Source organism: Anolis carolinensis, chromosome 6 (genome assembly GCF_035594765.1).
Source record: "Anolis carolinensis isolate JA03-04 chromosome 6, rAnoCar3.1.pri, whole genome shotgun sequence".
In the NCBI taxonomy this organism is placed as follows: Eukaryota; Metazoa; Chordata; class Lepidosauria; order Squamata; family Dactyloidae; genus Anolis; species Anolis carolinensis.
In genome coordinates, this window is record NC_085846.1 from 25,597,946 (window position 1) to 25,623,241 (window position 25,296).

Genomic DNA, 25,296 nt, shown 5'->3' on the forward strand with positions numbered 1-25,296 from the left:
ACCCCTAATATACCTCTCATTTTGTACAATGTGTTTTGTTTCACTAAACTTTGCAGAACATTAATGCCCCTTCATTTTGAGAGACTTCAGATAAAACTTAGCCAAATAAAAACTAATCTAGATATCAACTTGTAGTTAAACATTCCAAAAAGAGGTGTGGGGGATCATTTGTCCATCATCATTTAGACTGACTTTAAAACTTGGAAGAGATGATATAGGCTTACAACTCAATTTTCCAAACTCAGGGTGTTTCCTTGCATTGTTGTTATGTATCATAACATTACTGGGCTCCAAGAAGGCAACTGGAACATTTTGATGATTTATATGTATACATATACATATACATATATAGATATAGATACACAGCATATATACAGTGTGTGTATGTGTGTGTGTATATATATATATATTTCTAAATTTTATTCACAGATTTTCGGTTTGGGTCCAGGGGACTCCAAGCATACCAGAAAATGCACTCCACAACTTCTAGAGATCATATTTTGATATTATGGACTGAAATATTTCATTTGTCAAAGAGATATTTCAACCTTTGAGCTTTTGGGGAAGGGCAAAAATGCCCCATTTCTACCACACTGGCCCTACTTTTATTATGCAATTTCTTGGGGGTCAATTGCCATCAATTTGGCTTTGTCTTATGGTGCCCCTATGAATGTGACACTGGCTTACAGGCCTGCTCAAGCATTGCAAGCTCCAAACTGTGGCTTTTGTGACATAGTCAATCTATAACAGTGGGTTCCCAACCTTTTTTTTTTTTTTTGACCAGGGACCACTTTAACCACTCTCCAACAATGGTCACGATTAAGTTTTTGGTCAACTTTAGATTCCGTTTAGTTATTTGGGGTGCTGATTCAGAAACTTGCATTGGATAGACCACATCAGCTGATACAGAACATATGCCATCCAGTCATTGCCATCTGCTCACCCACAGAAAACCGTATTTAATAATCTGGAGCTGATGTGGTCTATCCAATGCAATTTTCCGAATAAGCACCCAAACAACTCTAGGAACAGGCCTAAAAACCACTTCCAGGTACCACATGGAATAGTTCTGCTCAGTGGGAGGGAGGGAGGGAGGAGGAGAAGCAGCAGTCAGAGGTTTGTTGTCGCACCTCGTGTGGGTAGTCATCCTCTGTCCTCCCGACATCCCCGTTGCCACAGCACTATAAGAAGGTTTCACAAAACCAGTTGCTCTCATTGCAACAGTATAGTAATGGTGAGGCCACGGACCATATTTTAGTTCTTGGGGACCATTGATGGTCCATGGAGCACAGATTGGGAACCACTGATCTATAATGTGGCTTTTCAGTCTTTCTACTGCCTTCAATTTTATCAAGTATCATCAAATGAATTATGTTTTCCCATGCTGTTTTCATAGTATAGTAGCTTCAGTTTAGTCATTTTGGTTTCTAGAAAGAGTTCGGACTTGATTTGTTCTCAAATGCATTCACCACACAGAATTCTCAGAATTATACAGGCGTTCCAGACAAATGCAATTTTCTGTTATTAACCTCACATTTCACATTCTTTTCCCATCTTTCTTACTTACCAGAGAAAATCTGTTAAGAAGATTAGTTGTGCTATGTCTTCTAATTAGCAATTCTAGAACTATTACATTTGGAGCCAATCTGGGATTGTTCACCTATCTAAGAACTATCTACAATGCAAATTCGATACCTTCAAACCTTCACATGTTATTAGTGGAGAGCAAGAGAGGTCTTCTCAACTAGAATAACAAAATCCAGAATCCACTCATCATTTCTGCCCCTCTATAATATAGAGGGAAGGTTTATTCTTCATTTTAAGGACAGTATTTAAAATAAATATATGATATCAAGGAGATGTGCCCATCCTTTAATCAGAAAGAAAGAGAGAAGATATGGAGCAATTGGAGACAACAGAAACATCTGGTTTGAGGGAGTGGGAAATTCCTTGGGAAAAGGTTTGTTGGGAGAAAGAGGTGGGGAGAGAAGCAGAGAAAATTGGAAAGGGAGGGAGAGTACCTCTATGAAACATTTCTTTATAGCACCAAATGCTTTACAATCTTCATGACATCATCGTCATCAGCACTATCATCTTCACAACAGTCCTCTGAGGTAGATCCTGTTTCCATTTCACAGCTAGGGACAGAGTTTAGATGCATTTTTGGGGGGTGTAATACATCACCCAGAACCTCTAGCATCGTTGTTCCCAGCATGGCTTTGAAGTTCTGAGTGTTGTAGTCCGTAAAAGTAATTTTATAAGCTTTTTCTAGGGAACACACTAAGAATGATTTGCTCACAGCAAGCAATTCAGATTTAGTGATGAAATCTAGGTTTAAATCCAGCTTTATGTCTAATGCCTGGTACTGTTCCATTATCTGAGCGGACTCCAAAAGTGGGCCTAGACAGGAAAGGATAGTCCATTTTATTTGGGGCAGGGAGGGGGAGGGGGAGAGTTGAAGGAGGAAAATCATTTTGTCAATTTTCTCAGGTTATTCCCTCACCCCCTTTCCCATATCATAAATGATGGTTGTTTCGACAACAGTAACATGGGTGGGGAAAATAACAAGAAAACGGGGAAATTGTTTATCTCCTTCAACCCCCTTTCCCCCATAAAATGGACTATCCTTCTCGGTTTAGCGTCCCCTTGTGGCCTCCTCCGAGATAATGGAACAGTACCAAATGTCCTGATCCAAGTTATTTCTGGTTTCCATGCATTATTGTTATTGTTTTATTTGTATCCTACCTTCCTCCCAAAATTGGGATTCAAAGCATCCATGGTTTCATGGATGGCAACCACACCCAGCAATCTGAAAGCACACATGTAATATTTGCACTAACCTATGTGATAGGATCAGTAGGGCTAGTCCCTAAGCCACCATCGATGAAAGTTGGAAAGCAATCCATAGTAACTTGAAATTTCTACCAGCCTGAGTTGTTTTCTCCAGTGAGGGTTTTAATATGTCCAAAAATTCACACCAGACTACTATTTAGGTAGAAACACACGCATTTGGAGTCTGAGAAATGAGTCCCATCCAAAATAGAAGTCCACCTAGGTTTATCCTCCCCAAATTTAGAAGAATTTAAGAAGAGTTGGGCTTTATTCTTAATTGATAAAAATATAAGGAGACAAATGCACTATCTAGTTCAGCATTCTGTCTCCATGGTAGCTAAGTGGGTGTCCTGAATTGGACACAAGCAACATTTGTACCACTTGCTTGTATTTCCCAACATACTTTCTCTGAAACTGGAAATATTGTATAGCCATCAAGATTAACAGTTACGGATAGCCATATCTCCCACGAATTTGCCTTCTGGCTTCATATTCCTAGTATTTGTAAAAAAAATCCTCATTATGTAAAAACTGGAAGGCAACATGATGGAAATCTAGATGCATTATTCTAACTCCTAAAGGTGTGTTTCTTAGTAGTACATGAGTGTACACATATACACTGGTAGACTGCCCAGGAGTTAAGGTTGTGCATGCATATATATAGTTATTTTTTAAGTAGAATATAACTAGGGGAAAGTGGGCCTCAAGGGCTCATTACTACTCTGAGAATCTTGGGATTTGCAATGTGGAGAGAAAACAAGAGCTCTCTGCTACATATCCCAGGATTCCATAGGACTAAGCCATAGCAAATAAAGTAGTATCAAAGTGCTATAACTGTGTAATTTGCAAGAGTTTCTACATGGTATTTACTGTGACATGTGCTTCATACCCTTCAACATTTCAAAGATGAAAACCAGGACAGATGTGGCTAAGCAACACCAGAGTGTGGTCAAGATGGTAAAGATTGCAATGAGGAAGAACACACAGGCTAGGAGAGGCTGCAGCAGTTTGCTTTTGACTAAGCCTACTGGAAAGGACAGCTCCCAATTCTCCTTGTTGAATTTACTGAGTGCAAACTTTGTCCTTTGAGCTCACCAGCAATTGAAGTAAGCTGAGGACAAAGGGAGTATGTAGAAGGAAGAGAGAGAGAGACTAGGACATTCCCAAGTTATGAACAAGATAGGTTCTGTAGGTTTCTTCTTAAGCTGAATTTGTTTGTATGTTGGAACAGGTACATTTTAAAGTGTAACCTCATATATATATACATATATATAGCATGTTCCCTTACCTCAGCCCACCTATTATGTTTCCACCACAAACTCTTCATCCGACTTAACTTATGCAAGTTCAATCTATTTTTAAAATTGCTTTTGGCTAAGATGTCTTTAAACCAGGGTGAGCATATTTGGCAGCCCCAGAGGCCAATTTAAAGCCATTGCAACCTTCCCAGAGCCCCATAGACTGCTCAAAATGCCATCCTCTCCCCTAAAGGAGATGCAGTTGGAAGTCCATTTCTAGGTTTTAAAAATAAGTATGTGTTATGTTAGGAGCCCCTGATGGCACAGTGGGTTAAACTACTGAGCTGCTGAGTTTGCTGACCAAAAGGTTGGCAGCTCAAATCTGGGAAGCAGGTTGAGCTCCCGCTGTTAGCCCCAGCTTCTGCCAATCTAACAGTTCAAAACATGCAAATGTGAGCAGATCAATAGGTACCGCTCTGTGCAGTCATGCTGGCTACATGACCTTGGAGGTGTTTACGTACAACGCCAGGTCTTCGGCTTAGAAATGGAGATGAACACCACCCCCCAGAGTCGGACACGACTAGACTTAATGTCAGGGGAAAACCTTTACCTTTTATATGTTATGTTGCACTGTTCAAGGGAACCCTGAACTCTATTTGGAACATACATTCCTGATCCTGGAGGCTCCCAGAAGAGGCAGTTCATCATTTTGGGGATGGTAAACTGGTGAGCATGGAGGGGTTGAGGCCCATAAATATATCCTTTGGGAGCCAGCTGCACATTTCCAACCCCTGTTTTAAAATAAGTGACAGTGCAATTGTTTTATTTGGGTTACATTCTCTCCTGTGCCACTCCCTATGCTGTGCTCTGAGTACTTGATATATTTGTTGTAACAACAACAGATCAATGATATCAGTATTCTATTCAAGTCATCCTCACCTCACTTGGAAGTGGAAAGGGCCCTAGCCATAACTGGGGCTAGGCCAAAAAAGTTGCAAGAAAAAGGCCTTAATAGGGCAATTGGACTGGAAAGAAGGAACAATTATAGCCAAGTACTTAGGTTTTCACCTTTCTGTCAGGTAGGTGATCATTCACAATTTATGGTCCAGGGATGGCCATTTGGAAACTGAAAGCTTGCACTGGCTCAATCTGTTTTTTCTATTTTCAGTTAGAGACTTAGTTGGAAGGGAGGGGAGATGAAGCAGGGCAAGACAATAGCTAGCAGATTTCATGTGTCATTAAGGGTGGTTTAATGAACTATAGAGGAATCTGACCCTGGGTAAGGATAGTTCAACTGTGGGGCTCCTGATGTCTTTGTCCTACAACTCCCATCAGCCCTTGCTATCATAGCCAATAACAAGGCATTCTGAGAATTACAATCCAGAAATATCTGGAGAGCCAGAGTTATCTGCCTTTCATCAAAGGATAACAGCAAGAATTGTCCCCCCCCCGCAGGACTCAATGAACTGCAAGCCCCAGCAGCCTCAGACAGCATAACCAAAATTGAAGAATGCTGGGAGTTGCAATCTAACAACATTTGGTGAGTCAGGGTTGCCCGCCTTTGCCTTAGAGGCACTAGCTGCTCCTTCAGCCCTTCTGCACAAGCCACGTGGAAGCTTTCATAGCAGAATTCCCCAATGGATTGAACCCTGTGTTAAAGAGCAACACTGGAGAGAAAGTGCAATTTCGAATGTCTGCCTTGCGCATATTAATGATTTGGTCTGAGTGTACACATGAAAGTGTGGAGGTTGTGGATTTGGTTAATGATGGTATTCTTTTTATAGATTGCAGAGCTCCTTGCAAGCACGGTCTGTTGGTCTGTGTTCTCTGAAACTCCCTTCCTTTAGCAGAGGCTAGGCTTGTTTGGTGATTTCTCTAGCACTGGAGAGCCATGACTCATCCTTCTCCCAGCCCTTGGCCTCAATCTCCTGCTCCCAAATCCCAAACCAAGTTGTGCTTGGGACTTGGGCTGCTTCTGAGCTCAGAAGAGGTACGTTGTCACCCAGAAGGGTAATAAGGAACATTGTTGTGGTAGTTGTAGTCAGGACACACTTTCTGCACAAGTCTGTAGTCTATGCTGTAAAAGGTGATGTAGATACAGATGACCTTAAAGGGCTTGGAACACACCCAGGAAACTTGACTCTGTGTGTGGTTCAGGAAGCAGGTCTTGGAGGGGTCGTACGTACACAAGGTGGTCTTCTTTGCCTTGTCGACCTTCTCATACTCCACCCTGCAATTGAAGATCTTGGACTCTTTTGCCTCAATGAAGATTTGCTGCTCAAGGTCAAACTCTACAGCTTTGTTGGGGGGCACTAGGCTGACAGATATGTTACCGTGTCCAGTGGAGTTGTGCCGGAAGAAGACATTGACTGTGCCATTTCCGTGGTCAACCACTTTGCCTGTAATCAAGAGATTCAGCTTGACCGTCTTGATGTTGGAGTAGAAGTCACCCCAGCCAAATATTTTCTTAAGCCTACTGGGGCTGGCGGCAGAGTCCCTTCGGCCACGCAAGGGCTGTGGGCCTTGGCCTTGCTTAGACAAATTCTCTAAGACATCCCAAAATTCTTGGTTGTTGTTAGAGGTCAACTCTAGTAGACTTGTGTTCTGTAAGTTGGATGAAGCTATTGACGAGGACTTCAGGGACAGTTGGTTCTTCTTCTTCTCTACCTGGGATCTTTGTTCTTTAGGTGGCTTTCCATTGTCTTCTTCCTCTTCTTCTGTAGCTTCATCTTGACCACAGATGACCTGCATGAAAGGAGATGAGATCATGACCACATAGAGCATAGAGTTTTCTTAATAGGATGGGAGGAGGAATCTAGAGCACTATGCTGATGTGTAGGCATATCCTACTATAGCCTCCCACTATATCACAGATCCTTATACTTTCTCTGGCATTTGTAAGGGACACTATTTTTATTACATAATTGTATATAATATGACTTCAGCATCCATGGTGGCAGGCTAAAAACCCAGAACCTCAATTCATGGCTGATACCAGATGAGAAACTCCCCCCGGGAACACAGAAGACTGGGTGACTTGGAAGGCACTGAACAGAGTGCGCTCTGGCACCATGAGATGCAGAGCCAATCTTAAGAAATAGGGCTACAAAGTAGAGTCTATGACATGCGAGTGTGGAGAAGAGCAAGCCACAGACCACTTACTACAATGCAACCTGAGACCTGCCACATGCACAATGGATGACCTTCTTACAGCAACACCAGAGGCACTCGAAGTGGTCAACTTCTGGTCAAAGGAAATCTAGTATAATGGCAAGTTTTTAACTTTGTGTTTTTAAATACATTATAAATGTATCCTCAATTCGCTTCTGACACGATAAATAAGCATCCATGGTAAATCGCGGAACCAAAATCCAGCAGAAATCAAAGGGCCCACTATTTGTGAATTTTTTTGCATGGGGACATAGCTGTTTGGTAACTGTTTGTTCCTATGGCACTGCTGCTCTGAATCTCTTCTTTAAGCCTGAACTTTAAAGGTACTGGCCAAAGCACTGATACTGTTCAGCACCTTAGATAGTTCCTTTGATATTCAGACTAAAACCTATCAGCCACTGTTGGCATAACATGAACCTTACAGGTAGAGAAAATAGGCATATAACAATGAATACTAAGGCTGTAAGCCAGGGATAGGGAAGCAAGCTCTGGTCCGCTGGATGTCACTGGATTGTAATTTCCATCATAGTTATTAGTCTTGGAGGTTGGGATGGACAGGCTTTGGAGATGCAACAACATGTGAAAGGCCACAGGTTCCACACCCCTCCTATAAGTGATTAATGTGTGTTTGAACATTTAATTTCATGTATGAGTGAGTATTTCTATAGGGGAAATATTTAGAGCTCAGGGAAATGAAAAGTTTCTGCTTTTGTGCAGGCCACCTTGTCAGCTCTCAGTATGCATCATGCTGTTATTTCCGAGTTGTACAGTGCACAAACATATATAGTTGTCAACAAAGTAATTTCTGCCCCAGGGAATTTATTGAAGTGAAAGGAGTAGGTATAACTGGGAGGATGAATGGGCAAGTGAGTTGTGCCTACACAGGCTTTGTTTCAGTTGACATTGTTTCTTACAGGATGCTGTGTCACACAATTCATGGAAACGGGTTTCAAAATTGATTCTAAAAGTGGTGGGAAAAGAGAGAAAAGGGGAGCGAGATTCCATGTTATGATAAACTATAATTTACTTATTTTTCTTCTTGGCTTGTGTATATCCCCTTATCTGGTATGATTGCAAGGAGGAGACCAGACATTTTCTGTTCATATTTCAATTAACCACAATTCATCACTGCATCTGAACCCTACATTGGGGTTAATCTGAACTACAGTACATTTTAAATAAGTCAACTTCCTAACAGCTGGATTGAAGTTGGCTTGTTTCAAACAAATCACAGTTAATAATAATCATTGTTTGATGTGTAGTCGGACCCCAATAAACTGTGGTTCATCAACAATAGAAGTAAATGTTTACAAATTACTCATCAGCATCCCCAGAAAAAGAAACAAAGAATACTGGACTCAGGGGACATTAGGCTCATTGTTTTTATGATCAACCATGGCTGAATATAATAAGGCAGTGGTTCTCAACTTTCCTAATACCATGGCCCCTGTGAGTATAGCCTTTACCTTGCTTCAGGAACATTTATAAAATCAATTTCTCTCCTATATCCTTTTGTAAAGCAGAACCTTCTTGTCGCTATCAAATTCTTTGTGTGTAAGAGAGAAAGACTAAGGCTGGATCTACACGGTCTTGTAATGCAGTTCAACGCACTTAAACTGTATCATATGGGTCTACATCAGTGGTTCTCATATTGTTCCTCATATTGTGGCGACCAGAGAAGGAATTCCAAGTAAAAGGAATAGCAAAACAAAGTAAATCGAGCAATATAAAAGAGCCAGAAGTCTGAAGGCCTTTAAGGAGAAATAGGGCTCCTGGAGGAAGTGGCTTCGTCAAGGTTAAGAACAGTTCAGGGAGGAAGGTACATTTCCTTCAAAAGACAGCAATTGTGTCTTTCAGGGTGAAGCTTCTGTGATTTTCCTTCAAGCAGCGGGATCTAGGGGTTCTTGGAAAATGCCTGCTTGAAAAACCCACAGCACCTTTCTTTTGAAACTGGTCTCCACAAGGCCGATGTATCTTCAGTTTAGCTTTTGAAGCATGTTCTAGCTTTGATGTGCTTCTGTAACAGAGAATGTTCCCAAGACTAAACATTCTTCTTACAAGTGCATTGTGGCTTTTTTTGGTCTGTATCGAACTGTCGCACCGAGCAGAGAAACTGCCTCCTGCCTTTCGGAAGGGAAAGGCATACCATTGAGCTTTTGCCACAGGCATGCTAACATTTATTCAATTAATCAGGGAAAGGCCAGGCACTTAATTGATTGAAAGGACCTTTAATTGGTTGGTGGCTCAAGTGAATGGTTGGAAAACTAGGAAGCAAAGAAAATAATAGGTCTCTGTGTGTAATCAACTACTGCTGGCACCAGCAGTGTTTTCTGAAGACCAAAGGGGTGGTGAGGAGGGAGAGGGGGGAACGGTTTTCAAAGGGTCTCTGGAAGGTGAAACAACAGTGAGCCTTAAATAACACAATCCTGTGGCACCTTTAAAACTAACAGATTTATTGCTGTATGAACTCTTGCACAGTGCAGCCTATTTCTTGACATAGGAAGCATAATCAGAAGAAGGGGGAGGGATTGTTCAGCATATGGACCTCTCACTGTGGGAGGGGGTTTGGTGGAGCCCCTAGGACTTCGAGTGACCCTCACAAAGACCTCTCCCAAAATTTCCCAAAAATGCTTGATTCTTTTCCTTGAAATAGCAAACCCCCCTTTCAAAATGGCCTCAAGGATGGTTATGGCCCTCAAGAAGAGCCCCAAATAATAGGATGTGTATATCTTCTACAGCCAGAAAGGGTGCCCTTCTAGTCCATTGTCCAGCTATTCAGATGGTTGGAAGGAGAAATGTTGACACACTGACTCGTGAATCCACATTAAATCTGGTTTCTGTCCCCTGCAGAATTATGTAGTCTGGTGAGGCCCAGGACCTGTCTGGCTGAGCTGTTTAAAGCCCCCTCCCTAAAGTGGATTTAAAATGGATCCAAGCTCTAATGCAGTGATTCCCAAAGTGGGCGCTACCGCCCCCCTGGTGGGCGCTGGAGCGATCCAGGGGGGCGGTGATGGCACCTATTAGGACACGTGGGCGGGGCCAGAGGAGGGGCGGGGCCTCTTCCCAAGTGCCAGAGACAAGACTGAGCACCTGAGGCACCTGATAGGACACACAGGGGGTGGAGCTAGAGGAGTGGGCGTGGCTTCTTCCCAAGAGCCCGAGACAGGGCTGAGAATCTATATCTCTCCTGAGGAGCTTGTTGGCACACAGAGGGCGGAGCTAGGGAAGGGGCGGAGCCTCCTTCCAAGAGCCCGAGACAGGGCTGAGCCTCTATACCTCCCCTGAGGCGCTTGTTAGAACACGGGGCAGGGTATAGAGGTTCAGCCTCGTCAGTCATTTGGGAAGAAGCCCTGCCCCCTCCTCTAGCCCCGCCCCCTGTGTCCTGGCAGGTGCCGCAGGACAGGGATAGAAGCTCAGTCCTGCCTCAGAGCTCGTAACTCTGCTCATCCCAGTTCTGGCCACCCATTTGTGGCCCCCTCCACCTCCTCCCCCTCCCAGCCCTGCATCTTGGACTAGGGGAGAGGCTCAGCCCCGCCCTCTTGAACAGGAGCCACGCCCACCCCTCTAAGCCACGCCCCCTTTCCAGGGGGCGCTGAGTAATATTTTTTCTGGAAAGGGGGCGGCAGGCCAAATGGTTTGGGAACCACTGCTCTAATGTGATAAGTTCCATAGTGAACTCAGATGCACAACATACAGTGACATTATGAACAGTGGCCATTCAGATGGAAACCAGTGTTCTCTAGAGCCAAAGCATTAGACCACTTTGCTGTGTACTGTTTACTTGAGTGGTCAATCTTTGGACCTCCAAACATTTTGGAATTCAGCTCCCATATTTCCTGACTACTGGTGATCAGAGCCTTTGGGAACTAAAGTCAAAAACATTTAGTGGGCCACGGATTGATTAATACTAGACGATTGATTAATACTAGACCATTCTGCATTGGCTGGTATAGCTTTCGCATGTATCAGGCAAAAGTCTTTCCCAGCAAAAGATGCTGGAGATAACAATCACAATGCATTTTATTTTAAAACATATGATCTTCTATGTTGTTGTTGTGTGCTACACATTTCCAGCTTATGGTGACCCTTAAGTGAACCTTTCACTGGGTTTTCTGGGGTTGAGAGTGTGTGACTCACTCAAGGTCATCTAATATGTTTCCATGGGCAAGTGGGTAACCAAACCCTGAGCTACAAATCTTCCCTGGCACACTTAAAATAAATGACAAGAGACAGGTCGTTGAAATAAAGCAGTTTATTCCAAGTGACCAAAGGCATACATTGAATTTCTGAAAGTCTATATATTCAAATAGCACTAGAGCTTTCAGAGTAGAATTTGGGACTGTCCACAAATAGCCAAACACGAAACTAAGTACTGTCTGTTCTTATGTCCATATGAATACAAGGAGACGGACAGCATCATTCACTTAAAGCTTCCCAAACTCAGAACTTGTAGCCAATTGCCAATATGTAAGTATCCAGACTCTCAGTTCAATATATTCTAATCTCTTTTCTAAAATCCAGTATGGTTTTTGCAATTTATTTGCATGACTATTAAACAGCACGGTTATCTGTGGATGGAGATGTCTGAATAAAAATGTATCTAGTGTGGCCCTAAAGTAATGAGTGACATTGACCATGTGCAAAGTGCATTGAATAGATGCCCCCATGCTTTCATGCCTAAGATAAAAGAAAAGGGCTTCCTAATAGTTTCATGGTCTGTACCTCCTTTTAGAGGTATCAAACTCTACTGGGAAATAGGTGTTGCCACACACTGCTCCTGTTTGATTACTGAAACCAGCCAATTTTGTATTAATACTAAAAAAAAATACGAAAAAGCCTTCCCAGCATCTCTGTGTTCTTTAAAAACTTTCTGTGTTTAATTCCATGTGCTCCAATGGAGAGTGAATTTAACTCCCATGGGGACTTTGAAAAATGGATCTGTCTGAGCAGAGATGGTTTATAACTTGATCTCTGCACTGCACTTGGTTTATTACTTGAACTAGAAAAGACACTGCATTTTGTCGTGTTTGTCGTCTTACCATGAATAAATGGAAGAGCTCCTAGCTGCTGTGTGGCCTGCCAAAGCCCCCCACTGTGTTTGTTCAGAGGTATTCCCTTAGAAACAAAGCTATAAATCCAAAGTTCCCAGGTTCAAATCATGAATTAATTAAACGCCCTTAGATGAGCCACTCTGTCTGACAGTCTGCAATATGGGGGGATAATAATAGCGACCTACCTTTGTCTGCTCTGGGTTTTAAACAGAATATTAGAGGAAATATCCCATGTGCTGAATCTCTCAAACATCATCAGCTACTTTGATAAAATTCAAAATTGCCCACATTATTGGCCGAGGTAGTAATACCTTTGCTTTTTTTGGTGGTTCAATGTACATAAACTTTGGGTTGCTGTGAGTTTTTTGGGCTGTATGGCCATGTGCCAGTAGCATTCTCTCCTGACGTTTCACCTGCATCTGTGGCTGGCATATTCAGAGGTTCTGTGGCTGGCATCTTTACAGTCCGAAAAATTCACAGCAACCCAGCGATTCCAGCCATGAAAGCCTTCAATAATACATAAACTTTGTTTCATGCACACAATTATTAAAAGTATTATATAAAATGACCTTCGGGCTATGTGCACATGGTGCATATGAAACATGAATGAATTTTGTGCTTAGAATTGGGTTCCAAGATATCTCATTATATACATATATGCAAATACAGGCATTCCAAATTCCAAAGCAAAAAAATCCTATCTGGTCCCAAGCATTTCAGATGAGGGATAGTCAGCTGGTATTTAAAATATATAAATATTATGAATAGTATAGGCTGAGATCCAACATCACAGACTTCATTAAAAATATAATTATGTATCATCTCCTGACCCAGAGCTCCTGGTGGCACAATGGGTTAAACCCTTGTGTCGGCAGGACTGCTGACCAAAAGGTCGGCGGTTCGAATCAGGGGACAAGGAATTGCAACAGGAGCTCTGGTTCTCATTTTGTTTCCTCGCAGATCACTGGCAGGAGAGGGCTGGAAACATCAACCCGCTGAGCCATGACTATGAACATAACAGATCTCTGTCCCCTATGCAACTTCTAATTCTTAGGGAGATGGGGAGGGCATTTCTGATTGTGAGCATAGTGCCATGATCCTAATTATGAACACCAAATAGTTATGAATGTGTAAGGTGTCGCTTGTGCATTTGTAACTGTTAATAGGTTGCTAACCATTGATATTATTGGTAATTAATCACAATAGAATAATTCAATGATTAGAGGAGGAGGAGGAATAATCTTTAATCAGCCTTGTTTCACAACTGGTATTGCAGAGCATTTGAAAGGGAAGGTGTTTTCAAACAGCAATGGAAAGAATATTTATTATTACTCACTCTCGGGTCAAACAATGTGTTACCTGGTAGTCAGCAAACTCCATAACAACAGCATACCAGAGAGACTCAGGCTCAATTGCTTTCCCATATTCAAGTTTCCATATGATTGTAGAATATTTATTATTTTTTGGAACACATGTAGCTTTTTGTGCAAAAACCTGTATTCTGCACAGTAAACAAGTTCCCTCTGTGAAAAATCCTGTTTTCTGTTCAGAAAATCCTGTTTTTTTGTGTGGAGAACCCCGCCCCCCCTTTTTGTGCTACAAACAGGTTTTGCACAAAAGAGCCACCTATTTTTCTACACAAAATAATTCCTACCATGATAATACACACTGTTTGAATACATGGTGAATTGGTAAAGGTAAAGGTTTTGCCCTGACATTAATTCTAGTCATGTCTGACTTGGGGTTGGTGCTCATCTCCTTTTCTAAGCTGTCCATTGATACCTCCAAGGTCATGTGGCCGGCATGACTGCATGCAGCGCCATTACCTTTCCGCCGGAGCAGTACCTATCGATCTACTCACATTTGCATGTTTTGAACTGCTGGGTTGGCACAAGATGGGGCTAACATCAGGAGCTCACCCGGCTCCCTGGATTTGAACCGCCGACATTTCGGTCAGCAACTTCAGCAGCTCAGCTGTTTAATCCGCTGTGCCACCAGGAGCTCTGTTTGAATACATGGTGAATACTTGGGTGAAATATTTCCTCCCAATTATTAGCCATGTTTCTTCCTGCAGAAATTAGATAACTGCAACAATTATTTGTTCCCACATGTGAAGATAGAGCAGTCAAGGATTTCTTCCTCTGGTTGGGAACATGCACAGAAAGCCTTGCTTTGATCCAGAAGCAGAAGATCTTTGACTCGCTAGATGTCTTTGACTTCAGTCCCCATCCCTTCCTCCCAGCATGACCAAGAGTCAAGGAGGATAGGAGCAGATGATTAAAACATCAGGAGATTCATAGTTTTCCCAGCCCTGCTCTAATTCCAACCAGGCTGTAAAGATCTGGCTGGTGGTAGGGAGTGGAAAGGGGAACTTTTACATTAGAAGACAGTATTAGGTTGGCTTTACTCTGCAACATCTCTCTCTCTTTTGATATTATTAAAAGAAGTAAAGTCAGCATGGTGTAGAGGTTTGCGCACTGAACTTCAGCTCTGGAGATCAGAGTTTGATTCCCTGCTCAGACATAGAAACCTAAGCACACTCTCAGCCTCAGAAAACCCATGATAGGTTCACGTTAGCATTTCCATAAGTCAGAAACAACTTGAAACCACACAAAGATTCAAACTGAGAATCAGTGTGGTGTAGGGATTTAAATTTTGGATTACAACTCTGGCAGACCAGAATTCATTCCTGCTTAGCCATGGAAACCTACTTGACCTTGGGCAAGCGACACTCTCTCAGCCTTAGAGAAGAAGCCTTAGGTTGCTGGTTTGAATCTAACCCGGGGAGAGTGCAGATGAGCTCCCTCTGTCAGCTCCAGCTCCATGCAGGGAATGAGAGAAGCCTCCCACAAGGATGGCAAAATATCAAAACATCTGGGCATCCCCTGGGCAACGTCCTTGCAGACAGCCAATTTTCTCACAACAGAAGTGACTTGCCATTTCTCAAGTCGCTCCTGACACGAAAAAAAAAAAAAAACCTTGGAGAAAGATCATGACAAACTCTCTGAATACAAGTTGCCAAGGAAAACTCCTTAGGATGGAAACCACTTGAAGGCACACAACAATAACAAAGCCCTTCAATCAGGACAAGCCAAAGGGGGAAAGTTGACCTAAAGCCTCCCTGTCAGTCTTGAGTTTCTTGTGGATGCCAGCTGCCTTTTAAGCTCTTGTACTATAAATATTCTCCTGGAAACCACAACATTAACTAAGGACCACAAGTAAAGTAGTCATGTGGATTGCATTTGTCATGGTCAACATTTAGTGGTCGTAAATGGGTTTCTGAAGGGAGCGGGGTAGCCACCCAGAAAGCCTTCTCACGCTGCAGTTGTGCAAAAGGATTAACATGTAAGGAAGGAAGTGAGAGTAAATCCTCCCCCTTCCTCACTCCACTGCCTAGATGTATTGATCCTGCCATCGTAACAGAGTCTACACCCAGATTCAAGTCGTATACATTTTTTGCAGCGTTCCTGGATATGTCAAGTCGGGTCTGTGTGCAGTTGGGCGAAAAGGGCTGCAGCATCAGTAAAATCCTGGTGTTTGCTGGCAGATCTCAAGGACAAGCCAGTGCCTTTCATAAACGTCCATATTTCTTCATCCCCGCCATCCTTGGCAGCTTCCCCATCAACAACCAGTAAAAGATAATGGTTCAGAAAAGAAAATGCTGAAACCTGGAGATGTATCAATATGCACCGAGACTGTTTTGACATTTTCCAGTGGCTTTTCAGAGTTCTTTTAAGAATTTCTGGTAAGATAAGATAACCTCACTTGACATTTACTATAACACGCACACCTGTAGTGCCGACCCAAGACACTGTGCTGCCTGATGCAGAACTGAAATGCATCTTTCCTGCTATGTTGCTCTGCTTTTCAGTCAGTCTTATAGCATCTCTAGGCACCAATTTCTTTTTTCTTTTCTGGTCTTCCCTCCTCTCACCTGATGCTGCCCCAAACAGATCTTTTCCTATATGATACAAGCTTCCCTATCCGCCTGCCTTTTTGTAAAAAAGAAATCTATGTAATACTTATACTACTAGTAGAAGAAGGTGGAGGGAAAAGATGGCCGAACTCTCCCTGACAGTTCTACTTAGCAGAGATAATGGTAATAACGGAAACAATTTGTATTAATGGAAATTTATTGAACTAATAATCAGAGTTTCACTGAGTAAATGTGACTCTAGTTGGGAATAACAATGTTTGATTGATTTGAATTCGCTGTTGTGTGCCTTCAAGTCATTTCTGACTGTGGGAACCCCAAAGCAAAGACATCGTGGGGTTTTCTTGGCAGAATTTGTTCAGATGGGTTTTGTCCTCTGTGGCTGAGAGAGACTGACTTGTCCAAGGGCACCGAACAGGTTTCCATGGCTGAAATATATATAGGGCAAACAAAATGTCTTCAGTGGGGAGGAGAAATCCAAGATAGATAGGCTTTATCCCAACTTGCATTTCTCCTCCCCCTTAGAATCATAGAATAATAGAGTTGGAAGAGACCACACGGGCCATCCAGTCCAACCCCCTGCCAAGAAGCAGGAAAATCACACTTATTTGCCAGGGTTGATGGAAGCTGTAGTTTTAAACACTTGCAGGGCACCACATTTGGCACGTGATCCCAAGTTGTTCTACCTCTACTGGACTGCATTTATCCTACAACTTTGCTGAGAAGTATTTGCCTTGTCCAAGAGTGGCTACTACCCCCATCTTGTTTTGTCTGTTTTCTGACAGGCAATACCAGCAGCTGAATTTTCTAAAGAAGTATTTCCAGGCACCTGATCTGTAAACTGATAGTGGCCAGGATGGGACCTGTGACCTTCTGCAGCCAAAACAAGTGCTCTGCCACTGACCTATAGTATCATTCCACTGGTCTGAAATTAAAATACACAAATTAAGCCTGCCGCCTCCTCCAACCTTGCATTTGGCAGATGACCCATGATACGAGAGCACAAATTGCATTGTGGCTGCTGTGCTCTAAAGAAAGAATGGGGAAGAGGAAGAATGGGGGCTGTGGTTGACTTAGGATCCCTTCAAGATAATCTTGTGCAGAGGCCTGCGGCAGTGTTGTCAAAATAACTAAAACGTGGGAATGTTACATTACTCACCCTCTCCATCATTGTTAATTCATTTATTTACTAGGCGCAACGTATGCCTACTCAAGAAGCAGGTCTTATTAAATTTGCTGCAGCTCGTTCTCAGCTTTTGGAATCAGACCAGCATTTTTGGTTTTCTTTAATTGTGTCAGAAGCGAATTGAGAACATACTGCAAGTTGCTTCTGGTGTGAGAGAATTGGACATCCACATGGACGTTGCACAGGGGACCCCGGATGTGTTACCATCCTGCTGGGAGGCTTCTCTCATATTCCCGCAAGCTAGGGCTGACAGACAGGAGCTCACCCCGTCTCGCAGAGCCAACCTTCAGGTAGGCAGCCACCAATCTTCAGGTCAGCAGTTCAACTGGCACATGGGTTTAACCCATTGTGCCACCACGGCTTCTAGCATTTTAGATGTAGCAATAGCATACAGGATCAATTAAAATATCTTCTGAACCTTCATTTTCCCTTCCGTAAAATAGGCATAACACCAATATATAATTCACTACGGCTCGATAGCCAAATAAGCCAAAGATTGTAGTGGACTATTTTAAAGAAATAAGTTATAATACTGATGTTACCATGGAAAATAATGTATATGGGTAGGATTATAACTCCACTCCTATGTACCTTTTTGAGTATGTTTGGGCTGTTGTTCACTCATGTGTGGCCCAACCTACCTCACAAGATTGTTGGGATGCTGCTTTGAATGTATTGATGATGATGATGATGATGATGATGATGATGATACTTGGATTACGGCTCTGGGAAGAGACCTGTGTTTGATTCCCTGCTCATCCAGGGAAATCCATTGAGTAACCTTGGGCAAGTCACACACTCTCATCCCTAGAAAATCTTAGGGTTGCCATAAGTCAGAGATTTGAAGGCGCACAAACAACACTCGTGCTTTGAGACATTTCTGCAGCACAGATAGCATGACCAATTCCTGTATTTTGATTCTATATCTGAGCAATTGTTTAAGTAGGGTAGTTAAGTTATGTTTTATTTGTGTTTTTTTTATTTTATTTTGCATAGCATATTAGATGTGCTTGAAGGAGCTGCCTTCTGTGGCTATTACTCAATGAGCCTCCACTGTTGGAGAGGCTGTTTGTGGATCGAATTAGGAATGGCTGGTTTATTACATTATATCAAAGGTGGGAACATGTTTTGGAGTTCAGTTCCTAGCAGCTTCAACCAGAGATTATGGGCGTTGTTTTTCAATGAGATCAAAGACCAGATATTCCCCGCGAAGTCTGGGAAATTCCTGTGACATCTGATCGATCTTTCCGGAATCAAACTAATACACTTAAAGATTGGCCATGCATAGTTGCATAATGTGTTTTTATTAATTATTTATTAATTATTGTTAATTGTTTAATGGTATTGCTCATTTTTATTGATTTTGTTGCGGCATTGAATTTTGCCAGTTGCTGTAAGCCGCCTTGAGTCCCCTTGGGTGAGAAAGGTGGGGTAAAAATGTTGTAAATAAATAAATAAATAAATAATACCTTCAGCTCATAGAATAGCACTGTGACATATGTTGATGAAACAGCATGTGTGAAGATGACTGTAAAAGAACTTCTGTTAGGACTTTAGGAAGCAGAGTTTAAAGCTATATCTTTTGGACAACTCCCAGAATGTTGACAGGAAGATGTTGAGAGTTGTAGTCCAAGAGATCACTCTTCCAAGCTCTGGTTAGATTTAGGGAACCTATGTTCAAATCTGATCTCAGCAGTGAGTTCATCAGAATGCCATGGTCCTTTGTAATAGTTGCTTTGAACTTCAGCTTCCCGAATCTAACCTTTAGCTATGATGTTTACGGTTTCTGGAAGCTTAAATCTAAAATGCCTAGAGAACAAAAAATTGGGGACCATTATATTAAGAATAGCCACGGTGGATCAGACCAAAAGCCAACATTCATCTTCCATTTTATGAGTAGGAAAATGACGGCAATAACTGCCCACTTCATAAGGCACTTGATCCTTCTTTTTTATTTAACAGATGGAAATCCTCTCTTCTCTAAATGATGTAAACAAACACCTCTAAAATGATCATTAGTCACCTTCAGTGTGTTTGTTTGTTGTTGTTTGAAAAGCGAAACAGAGCATTTCATCTATAAGTACAAGGTTACATGAAATAAAATCACTAATAGTCTTCTGGAATCAGACCACCGTGAAGCATCTTTTAGATGTGACGGCATTAAGAGGGTAAATTCCAATGCAAGGAGAGCTCATTTTTAAATGAAAAACCTTGAATCACAATTTTATTCTGACACTGAGAGGGAAATTCAACCCCCCCCCCCTCCCAGGATCCTTTTGTTTCCAAATGCAGAGCATCCTGTCTCTGCTTTGGATCCTAGCAAATAAATCCATGCTGTGTGTTTGATGGAGGGCATCTCTCTCTCTCTCAAGTTGGATCTACACTGTCATATAATGCAGTCTGGAACTACATTATGTGGCCAGTGGAGATCCAAGATTATGAAGTTTAAGTGCACTGAACTGCATTACATGACAGTGTCCAATTTTGTCCAATTCTGGGCACTGCAATTGAAGGGAGATGTTGACAAGCTGGAATGTGTTCAGAGGAGGGTGACTAATATGATCAAGGGTTTGGAGAACAAATCCTATGAGGAGTGGCTTAAAGAGCTGGGCATGTGTAGACTGCAGAAGAGAAGGCTGAGAGGAGACATGATGGCCATGTATAAATATGTGAGGGAAAGTCATAGGGAGGAGGGAGCAAGCTTGTTTGCTGCTGCTCTGGAGACTAGGACACGGAATAATGGCTTCAAACTACAGGAAAAGGAGATTCCACCTGAACATTAGGAAGACCTTCCTAACTGTGAGAGCTGTTCATCAGTGGAACTCTCTGCCCCGGAGTCTGGTGGAGGCTTCTTCTTTGGAGGCTTTTAAGCAGACTGGATGGCTATCTGTCAGGGGTGCTTTGAATGCGATTTGCCTGCTTCTAGCAGGGGGTTGGACTGAATGGCCCGTGAGGTCTCTTCCAACTCTATGAATCTATGATTCTACATTGTAGATCCAGCCTTAGTCCTTCTCTCTTGCACACAAAGAATTTGATAGAGACAAGAAGGTTCTGCTTTACAAAAGGATAGAGGAGAGCAGTTTGATTTTATAAATGTTCCTGAAGCAAAGTACGGGCTATATCCACAGTTCAGGGAATTTACTTTTCGCAAGAAGAGCTCAGGTTTTATTTTTGGACTACAACTCCCAGAATCCCCACCAAGCAAGCTGGCTAGGGGGTGCTTGGAGTTGTGGTACATAAAAAGTAAGTTCCCTCCAGCTCCGGGGCACAATTAAATGCTTTGCCTGGGCATAATCCCTAGCAATCTCCAGCTGGTTTCAGTTGGGGTGGTTAGGGCACAAGCTTTGCTTGTGGAAAGTCAGACCTGGAGGACATGAAGTGGTCTGAAGCCACTTTTGGGTCCATCCAAGGGTAGATCTGTACTGCATTGTATGGTCAATGTAGGGACCTTCCACACAGCCATATAACCCAGAATATCAAGTCAGATAATCCACAATATCTGCTTTGAACTGCCATATAATCCAATTTAATATAGATTTTATACAGCTGTGTGGAAGAGGCCATAGATCCATATAATTCAGTTTGAATTGCATCATATGGCTCTGCATTGACCATATAATACAGTTCAAACTGCATTATTTGGCAATGTAAATCCAACCTTTAATTACATCAAGCCCGTGTGTCCCCCTCTAGGAAAAGTGAAAAGCCTAGCATCCCAATCCTTTACTTGCATTTAATTTAATGTCTGCAGATGTCCCGTTAACTGATGTAGACAGTGAGTATTTTTATTTTTATTTTATTTTTTAAAAGAGTAAGCGAACCAGACCAGATTAACCCAATCCAATTCAACTCCGTTGCCAGCCGTCATCCTCCGTTTCCCCATGCCCCATGCCAAGCAGTCTTTGGAGGAAGATGTATCCATGCCAGACCCACAGGGATTAAGGACACGCGGCTGCCAAAGAAAATGCTGGGCTCATTTCCCCGTGGATCTGAAATGTGTTTTTGTGCAAGGAAGAACAACAAAATGATTGGAGAAAGCAAGTAGCAGAGAAGAGCCCTGCTTTTAAAGAGCAACACAGAGAGGTTTCCAACAGTTATTACCCAAATGGTTTTTCCAGGAGGTGAGGCTGGTACCTTTGTGGCTGTCCCCAGTTCTATTTTACCATTTCAAAAGTGGGGTGGGAATAGTGTGTGTGTTTTGCTCATACTGGTCTGTTGCACCCCAAACAACAGAGTCCTGTAGCATCTTAAAGACTAGCACATTTGTTACAGCACAGGCTATGTGCTATACAGAATACTGATCAAATAAATCAATGGGTTTTCTTCCTTTGTGGCAGCGTTTCTCAACCCGGGGTGGTTGCGAAGAGGGTTTCAGAGGGGTCACCAAAGACCATCAGACAACACATTTTTCTGAAGGTCTTAGGAACTCAACTCCTTCCAGTATTTTCTGTTGGTCATGAGGGTTCTGTGTGGGAAGTTTGGCCCAATTCTATCGTTGGTGGGGTTCAAGGAGCTCTTTGATCGTAGATGAACTATAAATCCCAGCAACTACCACTCCCAAATGTCAAGGTCTATTTTCTCCAAACTCCACCAGTGTTCAAATTTGGGCATATTGAGTATTTGTGCCAAGTTTGGCCCAGATCCATCATTGTCTGGAATCCACAATGCTCTCTGGATGTAGGGGAACTACAACTCCAAAACTCAAGGTCAATGCCCACCAAAACCTTCAAATATTTTCTGTTGGTCATGGGAGTGGTGTGCCAAGTTTGGTTCAATTCCATCATTGGTGGAGTTCAGAATGCTCTTTGATTGTAGGTGAACTATAAATCCCAACAACTACAACTCCCAAATGACAACATCAATCCCCTTCGAAGCCCACCAGTATTCAGATTCGGGCATATCAGGTATTTGCGCCAAATTTGGTCGAGTGAATGAAAATACATCCTGCATAATCAGATATTTACATTATGATTCATAACTCTAGCAAAATTACAGTTATGAAGTAGCAACAAAAATAATGTTATGGTTGGGGGTCACGACAACACGAGGAACTGTATTAAGGGATTGAAGCATTAGGAAGGTTGAGAACCACTGCTTTATGGTCAGAGCATAGCACAATTCCTACCTCAGCCCTGAAAAAGTGTGAGCCTTCAAGGTTTCACAGGATTCTCTGATCTATTTTCACAGTGGGCTCATGGATTAACTATTACATGGTGGGTGGAAGAAGTCATGATTTTGCCCTCCTCACCGGAAATGGTGATCATTCCCCACTTACTCCAATCCATCACAGCTAAAGCTATGTGCTCAAATATAAACACTGCTTGGAAAAGCTTTAGAATAAGTTCTCCTGCTCGCTTACCCTCTGGAAAACAACTCGGTGATCACCTCTTTGGATTGAGAGTGACGGTTTCATACCAGCCCACTCCTGTCAAGCCAAAGGTGAGATTGCATCTCCAACTTGCATCTCAAAGTGCATCAAGTAGAGGATTGTTTAAAATTAACCTTGCGACCATGCATTTTTCACTGACTGACGCAAATCCGCCCTTTTCTGTAGGTAAACAATGCTTCTCAGGCTCAAGAAAGCACTCAAACCTATACTGTGCCTATGGCCTGTTTTGTCAAGGAATGTTTGCTAGTTTCAGCAGCTTTTTCAAAGAGGCATTGGGGAACTGGTGCATCTTCCAGAAGAGAGCTGGGGATGTTGATTTTGTGGTGGCACATGATTGGTTTGGTTCCGGCTGGCTCTGGGACCTGTGTTCAAATCTACCTCCAGTTTTAAATCTCACTCAGCAGCATCTTTGTTATTCATTTTCAGCTCAGCTGCTTCCTTTTGTGTCCCACTGGATTTGGAACGCTTCTTCCCTCCCTCCCCCCAGTAAAACTGCCACGAGTGACATGTTCCGCAATCCCTCTCGGGTATAAAGAGCTGCTATGAGTAGAGGAAAAAGGTTTTGTGGCTTCCCAGTTTTGTTCACTGTAACTTACACATGCTGTCCCCCATTCTTTGTAGGACAGCATTTCTCAACCTAAGGGTTGGGACCCCTGGGAGGGTTACAAGGTGGGTTCAGAGTGGTCACCAAATACCCTAAATCACTGTCAATTCCTCCCAAATCCCACCAGTATTTTCTGTTGGTCATGGGGGTTCGGTGTGGGACGTTTGGTCCAATTTTATCGTTCTATCGTTCAAGGGGCTCTTTAATTGTAGGTGAACTATAAATCCCATCAAGTACAACTCCCAAATGTCAAGGTCTATTTTTCCCAAACTCCGCCACTGTTCAGATTTGGGCATATTGAGTATTTGTGCCATGTTTGGTCCAGATCCATCATAACTTGAGTCCACAGTGCTCTCTGGATGTAGGTGAACTACAATTCCAAAACTCAAGGTCAGTGCCCACCAAACCCTTCCAGTATTTTCTGTTGATCATTTCTGTTGTGTGCCAAGTTTGGTTCAATTCTATCGTTGGTGGAGTTCAGAATGATATTTGATTGAAGATGAACTATAAATCCCAGAAACTACAATTTCCAAATGACAAAATCAATCCCCCCCAATCCCACCAGTATTCACATTGGGGAGTATTGGATATTTGTGCCAAATGTGGTCTAGTGAATGAAAATACATCCTGCATAATCAGATATTTACATTATGATTCATAATAGTAGCAAAATGACAGCTATGAAGTAGCAACAAAAATAATTTTATGGTTGAGGGTCACCACAACATGAGGAACTGTATTTAAGGGTTGTGGCATTAGGAAGGTTGAGAACCACTGGCTTAGTTAGGATCTGATAGTTTGCTGTCTAGAAGACTTCATCCTACCCATTATTGGCTCAGACAGATTTGCTATAGATGATCTAGCCTTCCTCTGCCATATCTGGCTAGCTTCTTTGTGATCTGGCTCACTAGCTTGACTCAGCTGGAAATATTTATCTGACAGGGGTCTTTTGGTCATGCACAATGCCCCACAGTTTTTTCTCTGCAACGGCAGAGTTGCCACCTTCCACCCCATCTAATCCTTATCTTGTTACCTATAATCAACACAAAGCTATGAAGCAAGAGAAAACTGCTCCTAGAGTTAAAATAAAGTAATTAGAAAAAACTCCCAACTGCCGGATAGATTTGGCTTCTAGGAAAAACAGAAGACCATTTAAAAAAAAAAGAATTGAATTTGTTTAACAAGTGGATGATTCTACCGCACAAGGACTACTGAGGGTTGGACTGGATAGCATCTCGATTATTTCTTTAGCCCTGTAACCTCTCCGACAAAGTTGATGCAAGGACAAATTTTAAGAGCAGGGAAAATGCATAGCGCATGCTAAAGAAGGGGGTTAGGGAAACAGCCAGACCATGAAAACTGCTTGGAAATGTCCTAATTGTAGGCAAGCGGTGGTCTGAGCCGACCCTTGGCTTTTCCTTTCAGGCATCTGCAAGGGCATGTCTCTCTGCTCAGCCACCCACGCCCCCTCCCCAAACCTGTCGGTCACTTACCAGCAGATAGATGCTCCCTTGGATGAGGAATATGAAACAGCAACGTGTCAGCTGCATTTTTCTGCCTCTTCTCCTCTATTCCCTCCTTTCGACGTCTGGACAGTCTAGTCTGCCTCCGCCTCCTCCTTGTTGATGTTGTTATACTCTGCCCTCCTTAGGATCCCCCCATGCCAGGCTTCGCCCTCTTTCCAGCCAGGCGTGGGCAGGAAGATGCCTCTTTTTCACCCTCTGCAGCTGGAGACCTCCATGTGGCTTTCTCCAGGCTGCCTCCCTGCTTTGCTGGAGACTCTGGTAAACTCACTCCAGTCTCCCGCTCTCTCTGTGTCTCTCTCTTTCTGCTCTCCACCAGCTCCCTCCCACTGACAGGTGCCACCACTGGAGCAGCGGAGTCCTGCCTT

General features: G+C 42.7%; 1 protein-coding gene across 1 annotated transcript; it reads right to left on the bottom strand.

Annotated features, from left to right (window-relative positions):
- Positions 1-1,773: 1,773 nt before the first annotated feature.
- On the bottom strand, positions 1,774-25,222 carry nxph3 (neurexophilin 3). Its single transcript, XM_008113513.3, has 2 exons — positions 24,899-25,222; positions 1,774-6,815 (listed from the first exon to the last, which is right to left on the bottom strand). The coding sequence occupies exons 1-2, from the start codon at positions 24,953-24,955 to the stop codon at positions 6,069-6,071; spliced, it is 804 nt and encodes a 267-aa protein (XP_008111720.1). The 5' UTR covers positions 24,956-25,222; the 3' UTR covers positions 1,774-6,068.
- Positions 25,223-25,296: the final 74 nt, after the last annotated feature.

What these genes read in the sequence shown, in the direction of transcription:
- nxph3 (XM_008113513.3), bottom strand. Translation starts at nt 24,955, where the DNA reads ATGCAGCTGACACGTTGCTGTTTCATATTCCTCATCCAAGGGAGCATC. An exon ending in AAGGGAGCATCTATCTGCTG is followed by an intron (nt 6,816 to 24,898) that starts GTAAGTGACCGA and finishes CCTTTCATGCAG; the next exon opens with GTCATCTGTGGTCAAGATGA.